A 23,745-nucleotide genomic window follows, 5' to 3' on the forward strand; every position below is an offset into this window, starting at 1 on the left:
CCCATGTTTTTCACATGCCTAACCCCACAATCTAAATTCAGTTGCTATCTTTTGAACCTATATTCATATTGGTTTTCAATATATTTTAAGTTATTTTTTTTCTCTTTTATTCAGAACTACTTATTTTGGGGATATTCTTTTTTTATTGGGGTATAACTCACAAGGGACTGTATTTCTTTTGATAAGGCTTCTTATAACTATGGCTGGATATTTTGCTCTCATCTTCCAAGAAGAGCCATCTTATTTTTTACAGTCACTTCTAAAGCATATGGTCATTAACTTGAGACTATTTTGCATATGAGTGGGGATACAAATTAAAACTTCATTGCATGTCACCCCACGAATGTTGACAATGGAAGGAATACCTTGCCTGTAGTATACTGTCACTTCTAGACTGAAAAACTGAAGAAAGTCTTCTTTTATGTTTAAATCAGAAAAACTTACAGCTAGTGTGCTGAGTTTCCTTGTTGATATCAGCAGATGAAGTGAGCTAATAGTGTCAATTCAGATTGAAGAAATTATCTAAATCTTGCTTTATGTAGATTTATAATCTACATGCAATACCAACTAAATCAGATAGCTTTTACAGTTCCACACATATACATAGGCTCCCTCCCACCCCCTTCCACATCCATTAGTTACTGTACTTTGTAAACTGGCATTGAAACATTACAATGTTTTGCTGGACCAATTTTATAAACTTATACAGTACAATACCTGCTATTATTCTGAGGCAAACCAAAGGTAAATTTCTCAAGGTTTCTGCTGCCTTCTTTAGCAGCATTTGAGAGAGGATGTTTTATACATTTGTAGATAAAAATAAACCAGGCCAGGCAAAGTGGCTCACACTCCCAGTACTTTGGGAGGCCAAGGCATGAGGATCGCTTGAGGCCAGGAGTTGAAGACCATCCTGGGCAACATAGAAAGACCCTGTCTCTACCAAAAATTAAGAAATAAGCCAAGTATGGTGGTGTGCACCTATAATCCCAGCTACTCGGGAGGCTGAGGCAGGAAGATCACTTGAGCTCAGGAGTTCGAGGCTGCATTAAGTTACAATTGTGCCACCATATTCCAACTGGGTAACAGAATGAGACTCAGTCTCTAAAAAAATAAATACACCAGATTGCAAATCCTGTTTTTTAATTTTAAACTACATACCAAGTTTTTGGTCCTAATTGTGTAGGCTAAGTTAAACTTATATTGCATTCTATTAACCAATATAAGTGTATTTCTGTAAGCATAGTTATGTTCAAATGAAGTTTTAAAAAGCAAACAAATAAATAAATTCACTTGCCCCCATTAAATATTCTCATAGCACCTTCTTCACCTTCAGAGGACTTAGAATGATTTGTAACTACATTATTGATGTCTGCAATTGTGGTTTGTTTTTCCCTACCCCGTCCCCAGCAATTGTGTTTTTAATGTTTGCCCCTAGCGTTCCTTCAGACCAAGTTCCATGTAGAATTTCCTTGGGTATTCTGCTGAGTAATGCTGCTCTGCCACAACGTTAATACACCGTGCTTTTTATGCAGACTCTATTAGCAAGACAAGCAGCACATGCTCATTCATCATGTTATATCAATCCTCAGCTGAGAAATATATCAAAAAAAATTTAGTAATAAGAGACAAAGAAAAGAAAGCAAAGTTCAGAAAGCAAGGAAAAAACATAGGAAAAATATAGACACCTTATACTCTTGATCTGGAAGCATGTTGAGTAAGAAAGTTACCATCTTCTGGGGGAATTCATACTTTATAGTCCAAAACAATAGTTCTTCCAGGAAACTTTTATGCTTTAAAACATCCATTATGGACTGATCTGCATAAGAAAATGAAAATTTATCACTTAATGATTTAAGTTGCTCATCTCATTTAAACTTATTGTACTTAATAACCCATCAACCACAAAAACCAGAATGTATCTAAAAATTAAGGATACTCTTTCAATAATGCAATAATACTGACAACAACAAGAAGCTAAGTTTCTATAATTTCCACAGTATATAAGTAACAAAACATTCAATCCTTATATTTTAATATAAAGAGGTTATTACAAAAATAAATAATTATTTGTCCATAAACATAAGCCATTTATCTAAAATATCTACTAAGATTCAAAAAAATTATCTCATAACAGAAATGTTTATGGTACTTAATTTAACAGTAATAATAATTTTAAGCTAAAAATAAATACTCAAGGACAGAATAAAGTCTAAAATTATCTAAATTTTTAATTTATGGGAAAAAAGCACAGAGATCTTTATAGGATTCAATAATTTATCCATTTCTTTAAAATTAGCCTTCATAAATGAGATATTAACCTCACTACAGAAAACTACTGATACATTGCTTAGTCTAATATATAGAAGTATCTACGTTTTTCTGGTAAGAACACACCAGAAAAAGTATAGAGTGCTTTAATCTGCTTACTTTTGCTGGGTTCAAGATGCCCTCTCCATGCATAGAGGAAAGGGAAAATGGATGTCCCTTCTGAATAAAGGTATTCCAAGGAGAACAGCATTATCTACCAAGAAAGCCTATTTCTAAGGACAAGTGCCACTCCTTGAGGGCCAGTTTGTCTCTTGCAAAGCTCTGCATCCTTGCCACACTTAGTCAACAGAAGGTCTCAACAGGTATATATGATAAACTAGATATTTTGAATATTTTGGCTCTTTCTCTCACTTTCTCTAATTGTTTTTCCTGCAAATTAACTAGAAAATTCAATTAATCTTTGTCAGAGGAAATGATCTTGAGCTATTGCTCTGAATCATCAGCTCTGTACAAGGACATCAAGAGGATATAGCAAGTGGCAACTAAGAATGGACTGGCTCAGCAACACTGCTTAAGCAGAGGCTAGATTTAGATGAGAGACTTGAAAAAACAATATTACACAAGTCAAAATACTCAGGTAAGCCCTAACTATACCACAGTTCAAGGCGGGTAACCTTGTAGAGTTTTTTCAATTAACTCTACCCCAGTTTCACAGTTCTTCTATTACTAGATAGTATGTTCACACCATATCTCCTCAGGTAATGGGTATAAAACAGTTAAGCTCAATATGTCATCATTCTCTTGATTTTTTATAAAACATACTGAGTTTACTAAGGCTTGAATCAATTCTTATTAGATATAACTTTAACCCAGTTTTTTCATTAATAAGGGAAAAAATGGCACCAAAAAATTCTATATATTCTGGAGATATTATGACTTTACAGAGAGACAAAAGCATCTCCCAACTCCCTAACTCCACTTCAGTGGTACCATTAGTATAAGCAATATATAATAGGGGTTAACATCTAAATACAATTACACTATATATATCTTTATTAGAAATTAAGTAATTATTTTTCATATCTCAGAATTTTTTACTTGTAAAACAGAAATCTCTTCCTCTTGAAATAGATCATTCCCAAGGCATGACAATAAAAACAGAAATAAGCAAAGTTTGCAAGAAATTAGGTAAAGTATATTAAAAGGGACTCACAGATTCAAGGCCAAAAAGTAGTAAGAATAGGGCCTAAAGACTTAGGTAGCAGAAATATAAAAATTACAGTTAAACATTAGAATACAATCCACAGCACATTGCTGTACTTAATTTAATTCCCACAATTCACTTAACACAACATGACTGAAAATTTCAGACTACCAAAATAAAAACCTCACAGGTAAGTGCTGAACATATTTGCAAAGCTGAACAAAACTAATACCATTAATTTTAGAATTCATAGTTATGACTTTGCAAGCTTACATTAGCCAAATGAAAAGCCTGAGGCCACCATAATTATTATTAATTGTCAAGCATTTAAAAGACACATTAACTATGTTTTAAATCAGTAAAGCAAGCTGAATACCCCAGAAAAACTGTGGCTTCAGCTAAAATGAGGATGGCTGCAGTTATGTAGAATTCAATTTTTCTATGTTCAGACAAAAAAAAAAAAAAAAACTAGCAATGTCTTTTTATTTTTAAAATAGGTGATATCAGTCTCCTAAGATTTCAAAATACGAGTTATATGCTTTATGTGTAACGTTAGGGAAATCTGGTTAGGAATGTTTCTATTAGTTAAGTTTAACTATTTACCTTTAAATCTTGTCATGAGTTTTAACAATGCCTAAATTACCTTAAGTCAAATTGTAAAAAGAGATTTCGGAGTAGAATCACTATGCAGTGTAGATGCATGTCTAAGGCAAAGATTTGAATTAGACAGTAGAGTTCAAGCTCTGCCATTCACTATCTCAATAATCTTGGTCAGGCCGGGCGCGGTGGCTCATGCCTGTAATCCTAGCACTCTGGGAGGCCCAGGCGGGTGGATTGCTCAAGGTCAGGAGTTCGAGACCAGCCTGAGCAAGAGCGAGACCCCATCTCTACTAAAAATACAATGAAATTATCTGGCCAACTAAAATATATATATAGAAAAAATTAGCCGGGCATGGTGGCGCATGCCTGTAGTCCCAGCTACTGAGGAGGCTGAGGCAGTAGGATCGCTTAAGCCCAGGAGTTTGAGGTTGCTGTGAGCTAGGCTGATGCCACAGCACTCACTCTAGACCGGGCAACACAGCAAGACTCTGTCTCAAAAAAAAAAAAATAATAATAATAATAATAATAATCTTGGTCATACAGTTAAAACTCTCTTAGTCTCAGTTGCTTCATCCTTAAAATTTAGGTTTTGAGAATAAGCTGTGATGAGTTTAGCATAGTGCCTGGCTTCTTGCCTATCATTTCATATGTTATTTTCAGCGCACTTTCCAACTGTTGAACCAAATTCTTACAAAAGCTAAACCACTCCCTGAACTTCAGATATCTTCAAAAGCAAGTCACTTTTAGGTAGGGTGTGGTGGCTCATGCCTGCAAACCTAGCACTCTGGGAGGCTGAGGTGGGTAGATGACTTGAGCTCAGGAGTTCGAGACCAGCCTGAGCAAGAGCGAAACCCTATGTTTACTAAAAATAGAAAAATTTACTAAATTTACTAAATTTACTAAAAATAGAAAAAATTATCCAGGCATGGTGGCTCAAGGCTGTAGTGCCAAGCTACTCGGGAGGTTGAAGCAGGAGGATCACCTGAGCCCAGGAGTCTGAGGTTGCTGTGAGTTAGGCTAAAGCCACTGCACTCTAGCCTGGGCAACAGAGAAAGACTGCCTCAAAAAAAAAAAAAAAAGTAAGTCACTTTTGAAAACACCTGGAGTTCTAATTCAAAAAGCTGTTTCTACCATGTATTAACCTAAACCAAAAATGATAACTGATCAAGTCTTAAATTTCTATACTACTTCTTACCACTAGAGGAAGGAAGATAAAGCACTCAATCCAAATCCACATGGGAAAAAAATTTAGGTATAAAACTTAAGTCTGCATAAAAAGCATCTTCAGTCAGTGTATGACCAGGCTGAAGGAAAACAATGGCCTCTTACACCATAGCAGATATTTTCTAGGCATCCCTAAAGCTTAAACACAAGTATGTGCCTAACAAACTGTTCCAACTCAGATGTGTCACAAGGACTCAGACAACTCTGAAAGTTAAAGAGCCAGATAGTCATGTGTGTTTCTAATTTCCTTCAGGCATCATAGGTTCTTTGCTGAGCCAGGAAGAAGGAGAACATGTGTCCATGTGTGCAGCCTGGAATGCAGATAAAATTTCATAACCTTTGCTAGCACTGCCCATGAGTTAAATGCAGCAGCATAAGTAACTAAGAACAGACGCAGAAAACGAGGCTTCATGTTCAGCCTTTCCAGGCAGTCTTAGATGTTCCACAATATAACTAAATCAGCAGAAGTAAGAATTTTCTTTTCATCAAAATAATATTTTAACCTCTGGACACTCTCTAACAAACTACGCTAACCCAGAAAACAGACCATGTTAAGATTTGGAAATCCACACCAAAAATTCAAAGCACAAGCTGCCCACTCATCACAAGTACTCTAAAGTAGCTTTTAGTGAGGGTCAAGAAAACAGTGGTTAAAAGCTTAGGCTTTGGGATTTGAATTAAAGATCTATCCCTCATTAGCTACGGTCTCTAATATGCTTGGTTTCTCTATTCATAAAATGGTAAAAAGATAAAATCTGCTTCATACAGTTACTTTGAGAATTGAATGAATGCATGTGAAGTGCTTAACACATACAAAAGGTTCGATAAATATTAATCATTATTATTAGTAATCTATTCCCTCGTCATAGGCATACCTACTTCCTCCTCTAAGTAAGCATGTATGAGTCCTTACTGAGCCCTTACTATGTGTTAAGTGCTATTAGTTCATTCCCATTCTGTGTCTCTCCCTTGCTTTTCCTTTTTCACTCTTGAAATTGCATGACTCAGGATTATAAAAGAATATAAACCAAATTAAAACTTCACACCAAAAATACTGGATCCAAATCAAATAATCAATGAAAATCAAATATGATAAAGGACATTTTATGATGAAAACAATGAACAAAATCCCAACAGTAAGGATTTTATTTATTTTGGAGGTCCCCACAACCAACCCCTTAACAACACTTTTCTATCATTAGATAAATTTAATAACATAACTCTCCATTCAAACAGTTGTGATGTCAATGTGGCTAGCCCATCAAGTATTATTAATTAAACCTTTTTAGAAGTATTTTATTCAAGGAAAAAAACCAATATAAATACCTTTGGTGCCACTACTTAGTTTTACTCTCTTTCTCTTGCCCAGACCTTGACTTCCATCCTGATCATCCTGGAGGAAAACAAAATTAGCATTATATACAGTCATATTCATAAATGTGTACATTTTATATAAATATAAATGTGCCTATAAATTATGTTAACATATAATATATGCATGCTTACATACTATTAATCAATGTATTTTACTTTGTGTTTGTATGTATTTGCTATAATATCTTTTTAATGCTGCTAATTTTGATTTTAAAATGCAGTGAAATATCCCTAGTATATTGAAATACAAGAACTCTTAAACTTAATCTTTGTTTCTGATGGAAGACTCTTAAACACCCCAAAATGCCAAATAAAAGTTTTCCTAACCTTGTAAACATAACACCAAATGCACAAAAACGCTAAAATGGGGAGTGAAAGAGATTATCATAGGAAGGCAGGAGAGAAGGGGAGAGGACTAAAACAATGAATAGAGGAAAGGATTTGAAGTGTGTAAGACAAAATGAGTTCAAGAAATCAAATTCTAGGCTGGGCGCGGTGGCTCACGCCTGTAATCCTAGCACTCTGGGAGGCTGAGGCGGGTGGATTGCTCGAGGTCAGGAGTTCGAGACCAGCCTCAGCAAGAGCGAGACCCCATCTCCACTAAAAATAGAAAGAAATTATCTGGCCAACTAAAAATATATAGAGAAAAAAATTAGCCGGGCATGGTGGCGCACGCCTGTAGTCCCAGCTACTCGGGAGGCTGAGGCTGTAGGATTGCTTAAGCCCAGGAGTTTGAGGTTGCTGTGAGCTAGGCTGATGCCACGGCACTCACTCTAGTCGGGCAACAGAGCGAGACTCTGTCTCAAAAAAATAAAAATTAAAAAAAAAAAAGAAGAAATCAAATTCTGAAAAATAAGCATAACATATTAGAAGCTAGAGTTGAGAGTTAAAAAATAATAACAAATTAAAATATGCACAGGAAAAAATCCAAGAAGGAAATACAAGCATTTCTGCTCACATGTGAATATATGCATTCCTGAAAAACCTCACATTAAAGTAACAACGCTTATGAGGAAAAAAGGGTAAGGGGCAGACCACACAGAATCTATTCAAGTTTGTAACCAGAAAAGTAACAAAAGCAATAATTGGTACCTGGAGAGATAATTTGCATGCCCAGGCAAACATCTTGAGTACTTTAAAGCTGTCTCAGAAGATGTCAACACTGCACAACAACAGTGAGAAAGCCAGCCAGCTGAGACAATACAGAGGTAAGAGGAGCAAAAAAAGGAGGCTGCCACTTGTGAAACTGAGAAAGCTAGGGGTGCACCTTTTGGGGAGGAAGCCCTAGATGCAGGTGCTCATTTCTAATTTTCTTAAAATACGGCTAAAAGGCTCCTGCTGCCTTCACAGCCGAGTTCAGGGTTTTTTCCTCTCCAGCTAAAGGTTATTGACTCTGCCCCACTATCCCAGCTCTCCTAAACCAGGAAATACTGCACATGAATCAACAACTTCCATGTTATACTGACATCTTTTCCTTATTTTTCAAACGCATATGAGCCAACCAGTATTATAAAGACATGTACAGCAGTATTTTGGTATATAATCGGTTGTGCTAACAATGGTGTTGGTGGCAGGTTAGAACTGTAGTATAAATCCCCAGATACTTTCTCAATTAAAGACCATCAAATCTCCAAAAGTAGAAAAGTAGCCTCAGCTTCATGCTGCACCCCTATTACTGGTGCAGCTTTCTTGGCCCAAACATAGTAGCCTTTACTTCAGGAGTCTATCAAGTTCAGCATCAGTCCTCAGGGGCCATTCTCTGAGGTTTTCCAGAGCTACCACTTAGCTCTTTCAGCATTTACTGAGCACTTCAATATGCCCTCCCTGTTAACCTTCACCTTTGCTAGGCCTCTATGGCAGCAGGACTTACAGTCAAACTACATTCTTCCCCTCCTCTGCCACTCTCACTTTGCCCCTGGAAAATTCACCAGAAGGAAATTTGAAGCTTTAAAAGACAGAAAACAGACACAAAAATGTTAAATGACATGACAGGGTCCAGAGTGTTTAGAAGTTTGAGATTTTAGCTAAAGGCCACTTAAGAACTGTTCTCCCAGATCTGAAAGAAAAAACAAATGGGAAAACAAGACATGTCCCAGGTTATGATTACTAGGATAATTTCAAATATAAACTTCCGATGAAAAGACTATCCTTGATCAAGTGATGGTCATAGCAATATTAAGTTCTACAAATTTCCTGGCCTTATAGTCCTAAAGGAAAAGTAGACTTATTGAAGAAAAGGAGGGGAAAGTCATTCCAAGAAGAAAAGACAGCATGAGCAAAGGCACAAAGACAAAATTCTGGAAACATGGATCACTAAGTTGGGCCTAACATGGGTTATAAATACAGAGAGGAAGGGAGAGTATCTCCATCTAAACTGGTGGAAAAATGGGTACTTCTGTACATTTATGGTGAGAATATATACCAGTATAATTTTCCTAAATGCTAATTTCCCAACGTGCATGTCAAAAGTCTTTAAAGTACATTTATTTTTAGAAAAGAAATTCCAGTTCTAAGAATTTATCCTGAGGAAATAATTAGACAAGTGAATAGGAATATGTGTATATCTATTTATCACAATGTTATTTATTTATTTATTTATTTACTTACTTATTTATTTTTGAGACAGAGTCTCACTCTATTGACCAGGCTAGAGTGCCATGGCATCAGCCTAGCTCACAGCAACCTCAAACTCCTGGGCTCAAGCAATCCTTCTGCCTCAGCCTCCTGAGTAGCTGGGATTACAGGCATGCGCCACCATGCCCGGCTAATGTTTTCTCTATATTTTTAGTTGTTTAGTTAATTTCTTTCTATTTTTAGTAGAGACGGGGGTCTCACTCTTGCTCAGAGCTGGTCTCGAACTCCTGACCTCAAGCGATCCACCCGCCTCGGCCTCCCAGAGTGCTAGGATTACAAGCGTGGGCCACCGCGCCCCGCCAGCAATGTTATTTATAATAACAAAACAAAATGTTTTTGCCTTCCCACAGAAGAGGATTAGGTAAATAAATTATATTAGGTTATTGAGTATAAAATATCCAATTTCCTTAAGTGCTAAGTTTGACAGTTGATATCTCTGACATTTCACTTTAACACTTCTTATTTTATTTTTATTGTGAAGGTACATCCTCTGTCTTTCAAATGCATACTTTGGCTTGTGATTATCTTTCAAATTTTTTAAAGCAATTTTTGTGAAACTATGGATAAGTCAAAAATTTGTGTTATTTTTGAATATGAGCTCCATTGTAGAACCAATGCTGTGCAGACAGCTCAAAATATCAACAAAGTGTTCGAGAAGGATGTGGATAATGAACATGCAGTAAGTCGAAGGTTTGAGAAGATCCATTCTGGTGATTTTAATCTTGAAAATGAGCCACATGGGTGACCTGAGACCAAAGTGGATAACGAAGAGCTAAAAGCTGTAGTGGAAGCAAATTCATCTCAACCTACCAATGAATTAGCAGCAGGTTTGACATTACTATTCAATTATACTGGACCATTTGAAACAAATCGGCAAGGTAAAGAAGCTGGATAGATGGGTTCCTCATAAATTAAACAAGCATCAGAGGAGAAATCATCTCGAAACTTGCCTTTCTTTGCTGTCATGACATAAACACAAACCATTTCTATATCATATTGTTCCGTGTGATGAAAAATGGATTTTTTTTGACAATCGAGAGCATTTGGCACAATGGTTGGATAAAGATGAAGTGCCAAAACACAGTCGAAAACTGAATATTCATCAAAAAAAGCTAATGGTGTCTGTTTGGTGGTCCAACACTGGTATTATCCACTACAGCTTCATGAAACCTGGTCAAGCGATTACAGCAGATGTCTACTGCAACCAAATGTACGAAATGATAAGGATGCTTAAGATTAAGCAGCTAAGATTGGTCAATAAAGACAAACCAAACTTCTTGCAAGACAATGCTCAACCATATGTCACACAAACAACGCTGCTCAAACTACAGAAGCTGGACTTAGAAACTCTTGTCATCTACTATATTCACCCGACCTTGCACCAACTGACTACCACTTCTTCCAGGCTTTAGAGCACTTCTTGCAAGGAAAAATATTCAATTCTCAACAAACTGTGGAAAATGCCTTTCGCAATTTCATCACCACTCTCTTCAGGCTTCTTTGCTACTGGCATAAACAAGCTACTGTTAAGATGGCAAGACTATGTCAATAGTTTAGGTGCATATTTTGATTACCTGTACTGCTTCTTGTTTGAGATATAATAAACTACACTTTTGATTCAAAATTAGACATTTCATATTTAATGACCTAATACCATGCCTGCACCATATGAAGAAAAGCAATGCTCGAGTCCTATATTCATTGTGATCAGACAGATACCAAAAACTATTATTTTAAGTGAGAAAGCATGCTATTTAAAATAGCATATGCAGTATGAAACCATTTAAGTACTGATGATAAACACAAATAAAAATATGTTAGTATAATCCTTATTATCGATGTTCAAAACTATCATTAATGAGAAAAGCAAGTTATAAGGAAGTATGTATAACATGAAATCATTAAAATATACTATATATAAAAATCTATCAGAATACAGATGTTTACAGTGAGTCATATCTAAGTAATAAAAGTTTTAGGTAATCTTATTATCTTCTGTTAATATTTATTTTCTATTTATTCAACAGTGAATATGAATTGAAGTCTTTAAGTCTGATTTCCAGTACTACTACTAATTGTCACAATTTGCTCAAGATAATGGATTACTGTGTTATCTATTAGAAGTCCCACATTTTTATTTTGAGAAAGAACAATACTTTTAACAAACAGGAATAATTCCCAACAGTGGGAATTTCAGGCATTAAAGAAGATGAAAACAAAACAGTTAACATGACCACAATTTCTCATCCCTCCAAATTCATGATGGGGAGGTTATTCCCATTTATCCATGAGGAAGCAGTACAGGACCCTGGGAGAAGATGTCCAACTGAGCAGAGGAAATAAATTGAGTTGGCTGGGTGAAGTGGCTCACACCTATAATCCTAGCACTTTGGGAAGCTAAGGGAGGAGAATCACTTGAGGTCAGGAGTTAGAGACCAGCCTGAGCAAGAAGACCCCATCTCTACAAAAAAAATAGAAAATTTAGCCAGGTGTGGTGGCACATGCCTGTAGTCCCTGCTACTCGCTTGATCGCTTGAGCCCAGGAGTTTGAGGTTGCTGTAAGCTAGGCTGATGCCACTGCACCCTAGCCCAGGCACCAGAGCAAGACCCTATCTCAAAAAAAAAAACAACTTTCCAGACCTCAACTAGTCCCTGTGCAGGGAAGTAGGCACCATTGCTACATGTGTTTCAGGTACAAAATATAGACATAGGTCCAAATCCTTTTGGACAAGAAACAAGACAACAAAAGACAAGAAAGTCCAAGAAAATCAGATTCCCCAGTCTGATGGTTTCTCAACCTAAATTAACCTTTCTTTCTTTGATGAATTTACTAGGCAGATGAAAAAATCTGAGCTCCATAAAAAGAAGTCAAATAAATTCACAGCTGGTTAAAACAACACCAAAGAATGTTAATACAGAATCACAACGGCAGAAGGAATCTTTAACATATCAGGTTATAAAAATAAAATCCAATGGAGATCTTGAAAGATTAGAATAATAAAATGAAATTTAAAGGATTTATGTAAACTATTATAATCTAAGATTGTTTGCCTTTTTTTTTTTTTTTTTTGAGACAGAGTCTTGCTCTGTTGCCTGGGCTAGAGTGAGTGCCGTGGCGTCAGCCTAGCTCACAGCAACCTCAAACTCCTGGGCTCAAGCAATCCTTCTGCCTCAGCCTCCCCAGTAGCTGGGACTACCGGCATGCGCCACCATGCCCGGCTAATTTTTCTATATACATTTTTAGCTGTCCATATAATTTCTTTCTATTTTTAGTAGAGACAGGGTCTCGCTCTTGCTCAGGCTGGTCTCGAACTCTTGAGCTCAAATGATCCACCCGCCTCGGCCTCCCAGAGTGCTAGGATTACAGGCGTGAGCCAGCGCACCTGGCCCTGTTTGCTTTAATTCAACTTGAAAAGTACAGAACAGGGAGGGAGCTCTAAATTGTCAGCTGTAATTTGGTGGGAGAGGAAACTTGGTCATTTCATTTGACCACTATGGCTCCTGCCAGCAGTGTAGGACAGCTGCTAAAAGGCTAACAAAAAACCCAAAGCCTTAATGAAGACACAGTATGCTTATCAAAAGATGTCCCATCACTATGCACTGAATCAGAACACAGATTTTAAAGGGGAATGAATTTACTAGACAGATAAAAGAACAAGCTACAACAGAGTATTAAATAACTAAAGGTAAATATTTAAAGTGTACAACAGAGTATTAAATATTTAAAGAGTACAACAGAGTATTAAATAACTAAAGGTAAATATTTAAAGAAGTATCACATAGAAATAACAATCTTTCCAGAGGGCAAAATAAGAAAAAAATGTGTGAAAGTCATAATATTTAATACAATATTAAGAAAGACTTCCTAATTATTAGAGATATCAAACAGAGGAGTAAGTTGCCTCATAAACTAGGTAAGCTCCTACCATCGGAAGTGTTGGAGGCTTATCAATGGTCAGGAATGTTGTAAAATCAATTCCTGCACTGGAAAAGAAATACATTTGATATTTCTAATGCCTTTCCCATCAAAAGTTTATGTGATTCCCCACCCAACCCTTCACCATTAATGTAACTTATAGATAACAAATGAAAATTAGGCCGGGCGAGGTGGCTCACGCCTGTAATCCTAGCACTCTGGGAGGCCGAGGCGGGCGGATTGTTTGAGCTCAGGAGTTCGAGACCAGCCTGAGCAAGAGCGAGACCCCGTCTCTACTAAAAATAGAAAGAAATTATATGAACAGCTAAAAATATATATATAGAAAAAATTAGCCGGGCATGATGGCGCATGCCTGTAGTCCCAGCTACTTGGGAGGCTGAGGCAGGAGGATCACCTGAGCCCAGAAGTTTGAGGTTGCTGTGAGCTAGGCTGATGCCACAGCACTCACTCTAGCCCGGGCAACAGAGTGAGACTCTGTCTCAAAAAAAAAAAAAAAAAAAAAAAAAAAAACAAATTAAAATTAAAACCTATACCTCCAAAAGTAAAATTAATTCTCTTTTATCTATTCATTTATAAAAAGTATCTCTGATTTTTTATTTCAATAATCCTACTTTTGGCCGGGCATGGTCGCTCATGCCTGTAATCCTAGCACTCTGGGAAGCCACAGCAGGAGGATCACTTGTGGTCAGGAGTTCGAGACCAGCCTGAGCAAGAGTGAGACCCCATCTCTACTAAAAATAGAAAAATGAGCTGGGTGTCCTGGCGTGTACCTGTAGTCCTAGTTACTTGGGAGGCTGAGGCAGGAGGACTGCTTGAGCCTGGGCATTTGAGGTTGCTGTGAGCTAGGCTGACACCACATCACTCTAGCCCAGGCAACAGAGGAGACTGTCTCAAAATAAAACAATAAAAAAAAAAAACCCTACTTTTGCTACAAGTTTTGGCAAATTAGTTTTAACTGTTCATTGGGATTTTATCTTGAAAAAAGGCAAGAATATTCAGAGCATAGCTATACAGTAACTTATTTTAATGTGCCAAATGATTATTTCTCAATTATATAAGAGTATGCAGGAAAAAAGACTAGAAGTAAACAACCAAAATTAATAAACAATGGTAATCTCTGGATGATAGAGCTGAAGAAAAATGTTTTCCTTTTTATGCCTTTTTCTGTTTTTCAATACTTCCACAATAGATGTACATATTGTCAGGAGGAAAGTGTTTTAAATGATTTCATTTGTATTATTAGCTAGGTACCTTAAAGTCACAAAGATTAATGATGTGGTCACTGTACACAGATAAATGGACATTGCTTATAGTAATGGCCACAGTAAATATATTCTTTCCTTTAAAAGTTATCTTTATCTAAACGATCCTATTCCTTCTGAGAAAGTCTCTAATGACCCACTTAGCTATAATACTGGAGAAATTTTCTTTTGAATTGGATTATCTGATGGTTATAAATTCAAACAAAAAAGAATATAAATTTAAACTTTAAAATACTTTATAAAGTTATGCTCTTAATTCATTTTCTTTTTTGGTTCAATAAAACATAAACAACATTTTCTACTCTTACTTTATATGAGCTACACAAAAAAAAGAATAAGTAGTAGTAGGATAAAGAATGTCATGTGTATAAATAGCACTGCTGAGTACATAATGTTCTGTTACTCTAGGGACAGTGGGGACAAATATCTGATACAACTTCTATGAATAAAATTAACTAGACTAATATATATGATCATTCAAATAAAACTCTGCAAATAGAAATCCTGCTACAGTTATAGTTTCAAATCTGTTTCTTCATTTTTAAAATGAAGTGGTTGGATTAGACTACATCTAGAGTCTCTTTCAATTTTAAATTCTATTTTAAAACATTTTACAAATGGTTAAAATTCCCTCTCTACAGTAGTAATGAAGATGTCACTGTTCTCTTCTTCTCATTTTATCTTCCTTTATATATAATTTCTTAAATTACAAGAATGAAATCATAAAAAGAATTTGCTTAATAATCCCATGGGTCTATAGAGTAAGGGTACAGAAATTCTAATCATTGAGCTCTACCTAATTTCAAATATAGATACTAAAGTAAATATGCTATTTGTGCATACAGTTGCAAATAAAATGCAGTACGGGGGCTGGGCACAGTGGCTCATGCCTGTAATCACAGCACTCTGGGAGGCTGAGGCATGAGGATTACTTGAGCTCAGGAGTTCGAGACCAGCTTGAGCAAGAGGGAGACCCTGTCTCTACTAACAATAGAAAAATTAGCCAGGCATCCTGGCACACACCTGTAGTCCTGGCTACTTGGGAGGCTGAGGCAAGAGGATTGCTTCAGCCCAGGAGTTTGAGGCTACAGTGAGCTATGATGACATCACTGCACTTTACCTAGGGTGACAGAGAGAGGCTGTCTCAAAAAAATAATAATAAAATAATTTTTTTAAATGAAATAAAATACAGTATGGCTTTAAAAGCCTTAATGAAATTTTTAAATGGCATAAAACAGATACTTGTTCAAGAACATCTATATCTAAGTATTTTTCCTCTACCATGCTCTTTCCAACCATCTTATCCCTTCATCTATTTTCTCCCTAATCTATTCCATTCTTTATTAATTCTTACATTTTTAATCATTTTAAGTAATATATATAAATGCTTTGAAAAGAATAAAAGTACAATAGAAATGTAAAATAATGACATTAGTTTTTAAGTGAGTGGGTGGAAATTCTTATATTTCTTTCTAAATAAACTGCACAAACTCAATTAACTTGCTTCTTGCTTAGGATATCTGGCCCCCAATGGAATTATTTTCCCATGTAGGCCACAGGTCCTAATAAAATAATGTTTGCCATTAAGAAATAAGAAACAAACAAAAATAAAACAGGATATCAGTGGTCCCCAACCTTTTTGGCACCAGGGACCGGTTTCATTTCCATGGGGGCGGGAGGTGGGTGGGGTGATTCAAGCAGGGATGGGAGCACAAGTGATGGGGAGGGGGAGCAGCTTCGCTGGCTTGCCTGCTCATCTCCTGCTGTGCACCCCCCTTCACCCCAATTCCTAAGTTTCATGGAAAACAATTTTTCCATGGACTTGGGTTGTGGGGTAGAGCTCTGCAGCCCAATCCCTAACAGGCCACTGATGGGGGCTGGGGGCCACAGGGATAAACAACCCCAAGAAGAGAATAGCAGAAGAGTAACAATAATTGTGTAGTTTTAGTATTAATTAAATTCAAAAGTGTATTTTGTTCCTTAAGCTGCAATGAATGATATTAATAGTAAAATTTTAGTATATTCCCTTTTGTTTTACAAAGGTAAAAATTAACTCTCTAAAATATCTTAAACCTTAAATATAAGCTTTTATCCTCTCGATTTACAGTAGTAACTGTTATACTTAAGGAAAACTTCAATATTCACTAAAACCCTACAAGAGCCATTACTGGCTATAGCGGTATTTTATTATTAGTTATAGTTTTTCCCAAGAGACAAGAGCCACTGAAATGGATATAAAAATCTGTAATCAATTATTGGTATGTTATTTAGCTATAATCACTAGTCATTATTCGATCTCAAGAGAACCCAAAAAGAAAAAAATAAAATAAAACACACACACACATGCATACACAGAGAGAGAGAGGGAGAGAGAAAGAGAGACAGAACCCAAGGAAAAGAATGGCTAATGTCACGTCCTGGTTGTAGAAGTTTTAAAATGTGTTTACAAATTTTTTTGACATTTCTCCCATCAAAGGGTGGGATCTATATCACCTCCCACTAAATCTGGACATATTTTGCTACTCACTTATAACTAATAGGATACAGTGGAAGTGTCACCATGTAACTTGTAAGGCTACCTCAGAAAAGGTTCTATGGCTTCTGCTCTTGTGCTGCTCACTCTGGGAGAAATCAGTCACTACTTAAGATGTCCAACTTGAGACCATCATGCTGGAAAAACCACATGTAGGCACTCTGATCAACAGCCAGCAGAGCTCCTTCTGGACAGCCAGAATCAACTGTCAGTCCTATGAGTGATCCATGTTAGATCTCCATCTCAGTTTAACCTTCAGATGACTGTAGCTACAGCCACAACTAAATCAACCACATGAGATAATCCAAGTGAGAAGTGCCCACCTGTCCTTCCAAATTCCTGAGTCATAAAATTCTGAGCAAAATAAAATGGTAATTTTAAGACACAAAGTTTTGGACAAATTTGCTGCATAGCAATAGTAACGAGAACAGTGGTCTATCCACTTTACAGAAAGAACACTAGATCAGCAGAAGAAATCTAGTATCCAATTTCAATTCTACCACTAACTAGATGCTATTCACCAGCCTGAATCAATCAGTTAATTCTATGGAATTCAGTTTCCTCATTCATAATAAGACAAACAAGAGGAACTTTAAGGTCCCTTTTAGCTCTAGTATTCATAATTGTTATAGTCTTTGAAATGCCTCCTCCTAGTTTTTATTTTTATTTTTGTTATATCACATGACTTTTCTATTTCTAACTCAAGACTTGAAAACAGGTTCAAAACCACAAAACAAAGACTTTGTAGTACATTTATCAACAAAATATAAATAAATATATATTTTACATAAAAAATTATGATCACAATCATAATTAAAATAGAAATTTTCTTGACTTTATCACTAAAACTTTTCTATGATTGGCCCTGGGTAATGGTCTAATCTTTAAACTTTTCTATACGTTTCACCTTAAATATGTACATGTGTGACTTTTAAAATCAGAAAGAAATATAATCTATTAAAATTTAAGATACACATATGCTGTGACCTAGCAATTCCACACATTAGAGAAATATTTGCACATCTGCATAAAAAGAAACAGGAGTATTCTATTTTGTAACAAAAAATTTTAAATTAAGAAAATGACTAGATAAACTCTAGTGTATTCACATTTCAGAATACTACACAACAGATGGAAAGAAAAGAATACAAAGATTGATTTACACAACAGATTACAGAGTAAATAAAAACAAATCACAAATAGTGTAACATTTACTTACTCACACACACTATACAGTTCTATAAACACATAGTTATTTAACTACATACAAATGGATCTGACAGGGACATCCAAACTATTAACTGTAGATACCCAGAAAGGGGCTAGTATTAGAGAGGATAAAGGGGAGACTTTTGTTTTATCTGAATTGTCCAGCAAAACAACTACAGTGTATTTAAATATTACTTAGGTAATCTTTTAATTAAATTTTTAAAGATAAACTTCATTGCCTTTAAACCATGCTTTAGTAAACTATTCTCTCTGGAAAGATTAGCAGAAATTTCTATAGCATGACCTACAATAGCTCAAAATTCAAATACTTGAATCCCTTCTACTCATAAAGCACTAGGATAGAAAATGTTTTATCAAAAGTCAAATTTATACCTGGTCCATGATAGGCACTTTGTATATACCATTTAATTCTAACATTAAAATTATCACCATTTTTCATGAGGAAACTTATGTTTAGAAGTTTAAAAAGATGGTAAAAAAGCATAGGGATAATATCAGCCAAGATTCAAACTTAGGTCTGCTTGACCCTAAAGCTCAAGTTGTTTCTAGTATACATACCATGCCCCCTTGGGGAGTACCTGAAGAATTAACCATATAGTAAAAGGAAACAAAATTATGTTTCTAATGTTTCTCTTAAAGAAAAACTAAAGTAGATATCCCTTCAATTCACTTCCAGCTAAACAACTGTACTTCAAATCCTCAACAGATGCTCAAATGACTCCATTTTTATCCTATTAGAAAATGTAATAAATATATAAACTATACAAAGTATTTTTAAATGGACTAAAAGTTTAATTATAAATTATGATTTAAAGGTCAAAGAGTTTAAACTACTTTTAAATATATAGGTTAAATATATATCACATGCTCTAAAAGTAAGCCTTCTCCGCTACTATTACAAAAATATTATGAGAATAGGGACTGAAATGAGGAATTTTAAAGTCACCATCAAAAAGTGTTTGCCAGGGTATTCACAGTGAGACATAATAATCATAATTAAGGAACAAATGATCATATAAAACATATATACAGAAGTTGCTGAAACACAGAATCGAAGAGGAAAGAATGCAAGAAACAGAAGAGAGGATCTAGAAAGGACAAGATTAGAAGCAATAATAATGAAGAAAAGAGCATATTTCTAATCCTGCTATTGCCCTAGAAATTACTTTTACAAGAGATTCAAAAGCTCCCCTTCACTCACAAACACACACACACAGATGTCCTTCTAGCATCCAATCATAACATGATATTGTTGCAACGCAATTATGTACAATTAAAGTCTCCATTGGAAATATAAAAGCTAATCTAGAGAGTTTAGGCAAAGACAAAAATTACTGTCACTTCTTTACTAGACAGCAGAGAAAGTATCAATATTGAAAATCAGCTTTTTATATATCCAGAAATAAATTCAATTCATGAAAATAAAGAATTATTAGCAAGTCTGTTGTTATGCATAATACTTGGCATGATAAAAATAATATTAAGGTTCTAACCTACCACATAAATACAAACATAAAACCATAGATTTTGATTGTCCTAAATCAAGTCAAGATGTTTAAATTATTTTAATAAAGTGTTTTGTATAATCACTAAACCATTCATTATGTAATAATTTCTCAAGTTTCTATTGGCAATAGATATAAATAAGGCACCTATGCTGTTTGGCTGACTTTAGCCAACGAGGTACCCATTCATCCATTCATATTCAACTCCTAATCTTCCCAGAGCTTGCCTATTGATAGGCCATTCTGCCTTCCCACAAAATGCCCTTAATGCAGAATAAGCACTTTAAAACCACATCTATTATCAATTATTTCCTTCTGTAGCATATGAAGAATTAGCATTCTTACTCCCACCATTCCCCTCTTTATGTTCAAAATGGAATTATTACACTTTTAGTTAAAATAATAAATTATGTTTATATAGTTTTGAAAGTCTATTTTAATATCAGTAAGTTTTCCCCATTTGTCAATATCGTTTTTAAAGTAACTAAAGTTAAAAAAGAAAAATTTTTAAGCTATTTACACAAATTTTTTAATGAATTTATTTTATTTCTTTAGCAAACACAGATATAATGTTTACAATATGCCAGGTACCAGTGGTCTAAGTGCTTACACATATTAATTCATTCAATCTTAATAACATTCCCATGAATTAAGTACTATTATTATCTCCATTTTACAGATGAGGAAATTCAGGGATGGAGAGAGAAGTTGAGACACTTGCCCAAGGTGACAGTACTAATTGGTAAAGGAGCCTGAATTCAAATCCAGACAGTCTAATTCCAGAGTTAAACTCCTCAGCAGCATACTGAACTACCTCTCCAATCTGATTAAAACACATTAAAATTGCCCAAAGTGAGACTCCACGAAATGTTACATTTTGTGGGAGCCTTTTGATCGGAGAAATATACTACCATAAAATTTAAATTTTAAGGCATTACATCAATTACAAGACTTACATAATAGAAACTATTCTTTCAAAAGGAGTGTATTTGGCTTAGTTCATACTATATTATCAAGTCAAAATGGATTTCCAAAGGAAAAAAGATGTGTATGTTTAAATGTAATTTTGTTTTGTAGATTTTAATCATTAAATATATTCTTAGAAATATGAAATTTAAATTTTATAAGTATCAAGAACATAAATAACAAACTGATTTTTCTCTTATAAATTATATACTAATAAAAATATAGAAACGTAATAAAGGATTTATTAGAAGTATTTATTATTATTAAAGACTATAAAAATTAAAATTTCAAATTGATGGTCTATTTCTAAGTACATTGCTTTCTTTTAATAATCCTTGATATATAAGGTATGACTGTATTATGAGATTGGAAAAATAATTACATTTCATATTCTTTCAATAAATTATTCTAGACAAATCTTTTAAACAATTTCATTGTACATATGACAACTATATGGATAAATTTGGGGATACCTTCTGAAGAGAAATCTCTATCTCTATCTCCCACTGTATTTTGTTTGTTCGTTTTTTGCTAACAGAGACTGTTCTTGCACTATCTCCCACTTTTAAACTGTGAAAAGAGAAATGAATTATAAATAAGAACTAAAAATCTAGTTGTAGTCCTTGTTCTCTAAGTAACTGTGTGATCTAGACTTCCTTCAGAAGCCACTGTGGACTTCAGTGTCCTTGCCTATAGAATGAGAGACTTAAACTAGATAATATCCACAAATCTGTATATTGCTAGAAGTCTTAAAATTTTTAAACTTTAAATCTTACCTCATCTGAAGAATCTATTTGTCCCAATGTTCCTGTTGCACCTGCAAAACCTTTAGAGGAGAAAAAAAAAGTTGCCTTTCATAGTTGCCAGATATTGCTTACTTTAAAATTACTTTGAGACATACAGATACAAAAAAGCTAAGTAGGACACCTCATTCTGACCGTTATCTTGACAAAGTTCAACATTTATCTTGAATAAGTTTGGACCTAAAAAGTTGATACTTCAATAGGAAATCTCCATTGAAAACCCAGATTTAATACAGCAATTACAAATGCTGTTTCAAAAGGATCTCTTTCTCTAATCTTTAATTTTAAACCATGGTTTACTTAAATATGGAGCTAGTAAAGTTTGGGGCTACTCTTGAATAGCAACTGTTACATTTTTCATGAGTTAGAACCAAACCTTAATAAACTAATCAAATTCCATTTAAGGAAAATGCATTCTCTGGCCAATCTATTCTTTCTTGCCTCTAAATTTTTACTAGCTTTACTACTTTTCTTACAAAGAATGACAATGTTTTAGTTCAAAATAAATTTCTTCAACAATGAGTAAAGTTTGAGGGGCTTCTTTATTTTAATACAGCAAAGTTACTACTGTTCAAATTAAATATTTAGACAAACCTTGACCTGCCAGAGTACTAGTACCAGCAGATGGCTCCTGCATACCATAAACAAGCTTATCCTCAGGATATGTAAGTCCAGAGCTCTTCAAAGCTATAAGGTACTTTTCATGACTTTTCTTTGCACAAGCATTTTCTCCATGACCTAATATTTAAAACAAACTTAAAATCAGAAAAAAAAATATTCCATTCAAAATCTAAGTACAATCATTTCATTAACTAATATATATAAATAAAATTGGTGAATATTCTAATGGAGGGAAAACTCTAGAATGAATAAAAGAGCTTCACATAACATTTTTCTGCTTATGTTTGGCATTAATAATACCAGAATGTACAGCATGTTTATAAAAATAGTCAAGTCTACTAACTAATTGAGCATCTAAAATATGCAAGGGAATATATATACAAGGCACAGGGGGTTCAAAGATTAATAAGGAATGATCCCAGCCTTCCAGGAAATTGCAAATTAGTGGTAAAGAAAGGCAGACAAGTAATATGACAGATGATAATTTAGTTTGACAATATGTACTCTCACAATACTAAGCACTCAGACATACCCAAAGCACAGTGCTGAGAAAAAAAAGGCTTCCTGGAGGAGATAATACCTGAGTGGAATTTTCAAATTTTACAAATGAAATTACTTTTAATTCCTGTTTTACTAAGCTTTTTATTATATGTTTAAGAATTAAAAGTATAATTTCTATAGAAGTATCAGTTAAGACTAATTTATTCCCAAAAATATTCAAGAGTTTAGGTTCTATAATTAAATAATCCAAGAACTTTCTTATAGCACTTGAACTTATTAATTATTGACAATTTTTTCTTTATTTTTTAATATACTATAGAGGATAGCATAATAGTGAAAGAAAAACAGATTGATAATTCAGAGTTCTTTAAGAAAAAATTATTCTCTATATGAAAGCCAAATTACCATGGCATATGTCACCTCTTAGGTAGATTATATATTTTAAATTAAGCTCTCAATCACTCTATATATAAATATACAAATGAGTTTAATATTTGCTGAGCTTTTCTGTGTTTCCTTTCTTTGCTAGCCTCAATAATTGAAATAGAATAGTTTTGGTGGGGTTTGTTTGTTTGTTTATTTTAATTTTCAATCTCTATCTGGGCTGGTTTTAAAAAAACAAACTGCAACACAGATTAAACAATCGGGAATACATCCCTCCCTCAATTAAAGTCCCATATTAAAAACAACCACCATTAGTTTATAAAGAATAAAGAAACTTCAGAGTTCTACGTAAGAAATTATTAAATGTCTCCTGAATAATAAAAGCCAGACATTGATCTCAAAGACAGATGAAATTTTTGTAATAACTTTTTAATTAACAAATATATTTCATCAACCCCTCATAACAATCCTGAGAAAAATGAATGTATAATTTCTTTTATAAGTGAAGAAACTGAGGCTTAGAAAGATAACATAGCTAGCCAATGAGTGTGTAATCACAGTAGAAATGAAGCTAGACTGCAACAAACTTTTTAATCAAAATCTAATTTGATTTCCATCACTGAATGTAAGTTAACAATTGTTTAATTTCAAGAAATAAGAATTAAAAAGAATTGTAGAGAAGTGAGTGACTGAGTGAGT

At 34.6% G+C, this 23,745-nt stretch overlaps 1 protein-coding gene across 2 annotated transcripts in view; it reads right to left on the reverse strand.

Moving 5' to 3' along the window:
• UBR3 (ubiquitin protein ligase E3 component n-recognin 3) overlaps positions 1-23,745 on the reverse strand; it is a 183,142-nt gene that overhangs the window by 118,981 nt on the left and 40,416 nt on the right. For both annotated transcript variants that reach the window (XM_045558723.1, XM_045558722.1), the window contains exons 4-7: positions 22,135-22,278; positions 21,514-21,563; positions 6,623-6,689; positions 1,686-1,816 (exon numbers count right to left, since the gene is read on the reverse strand). In XM_045558723.1, coding sequence (XP_045414679.1) covers positions 1,686-1,816; positions 6,623-6,689; positions 21,514-21,563; positions 22,135-22,278 — 392 coding nt within the window. The remainder of the gene's footprint in view (positions 1-1,685; positions 1,817-6,622; positions 6,690-21,513; positions 21,564-22,134; positions 22,279-23,745) is intronic.

The sequence above is a fragment of the Lemur catta genome, chromosome 8 (assembly GCF_020740605.2).
Source record: "Lemur catta isolate mLemCat1 chromosome 8, mLemCat1.pri, whole genome shotgun sequence".
NCBI lineage: Eukaryota > Metazoa > Chordata > Mammalia > Primates > Lemuridae > Lemur > Lemur catta.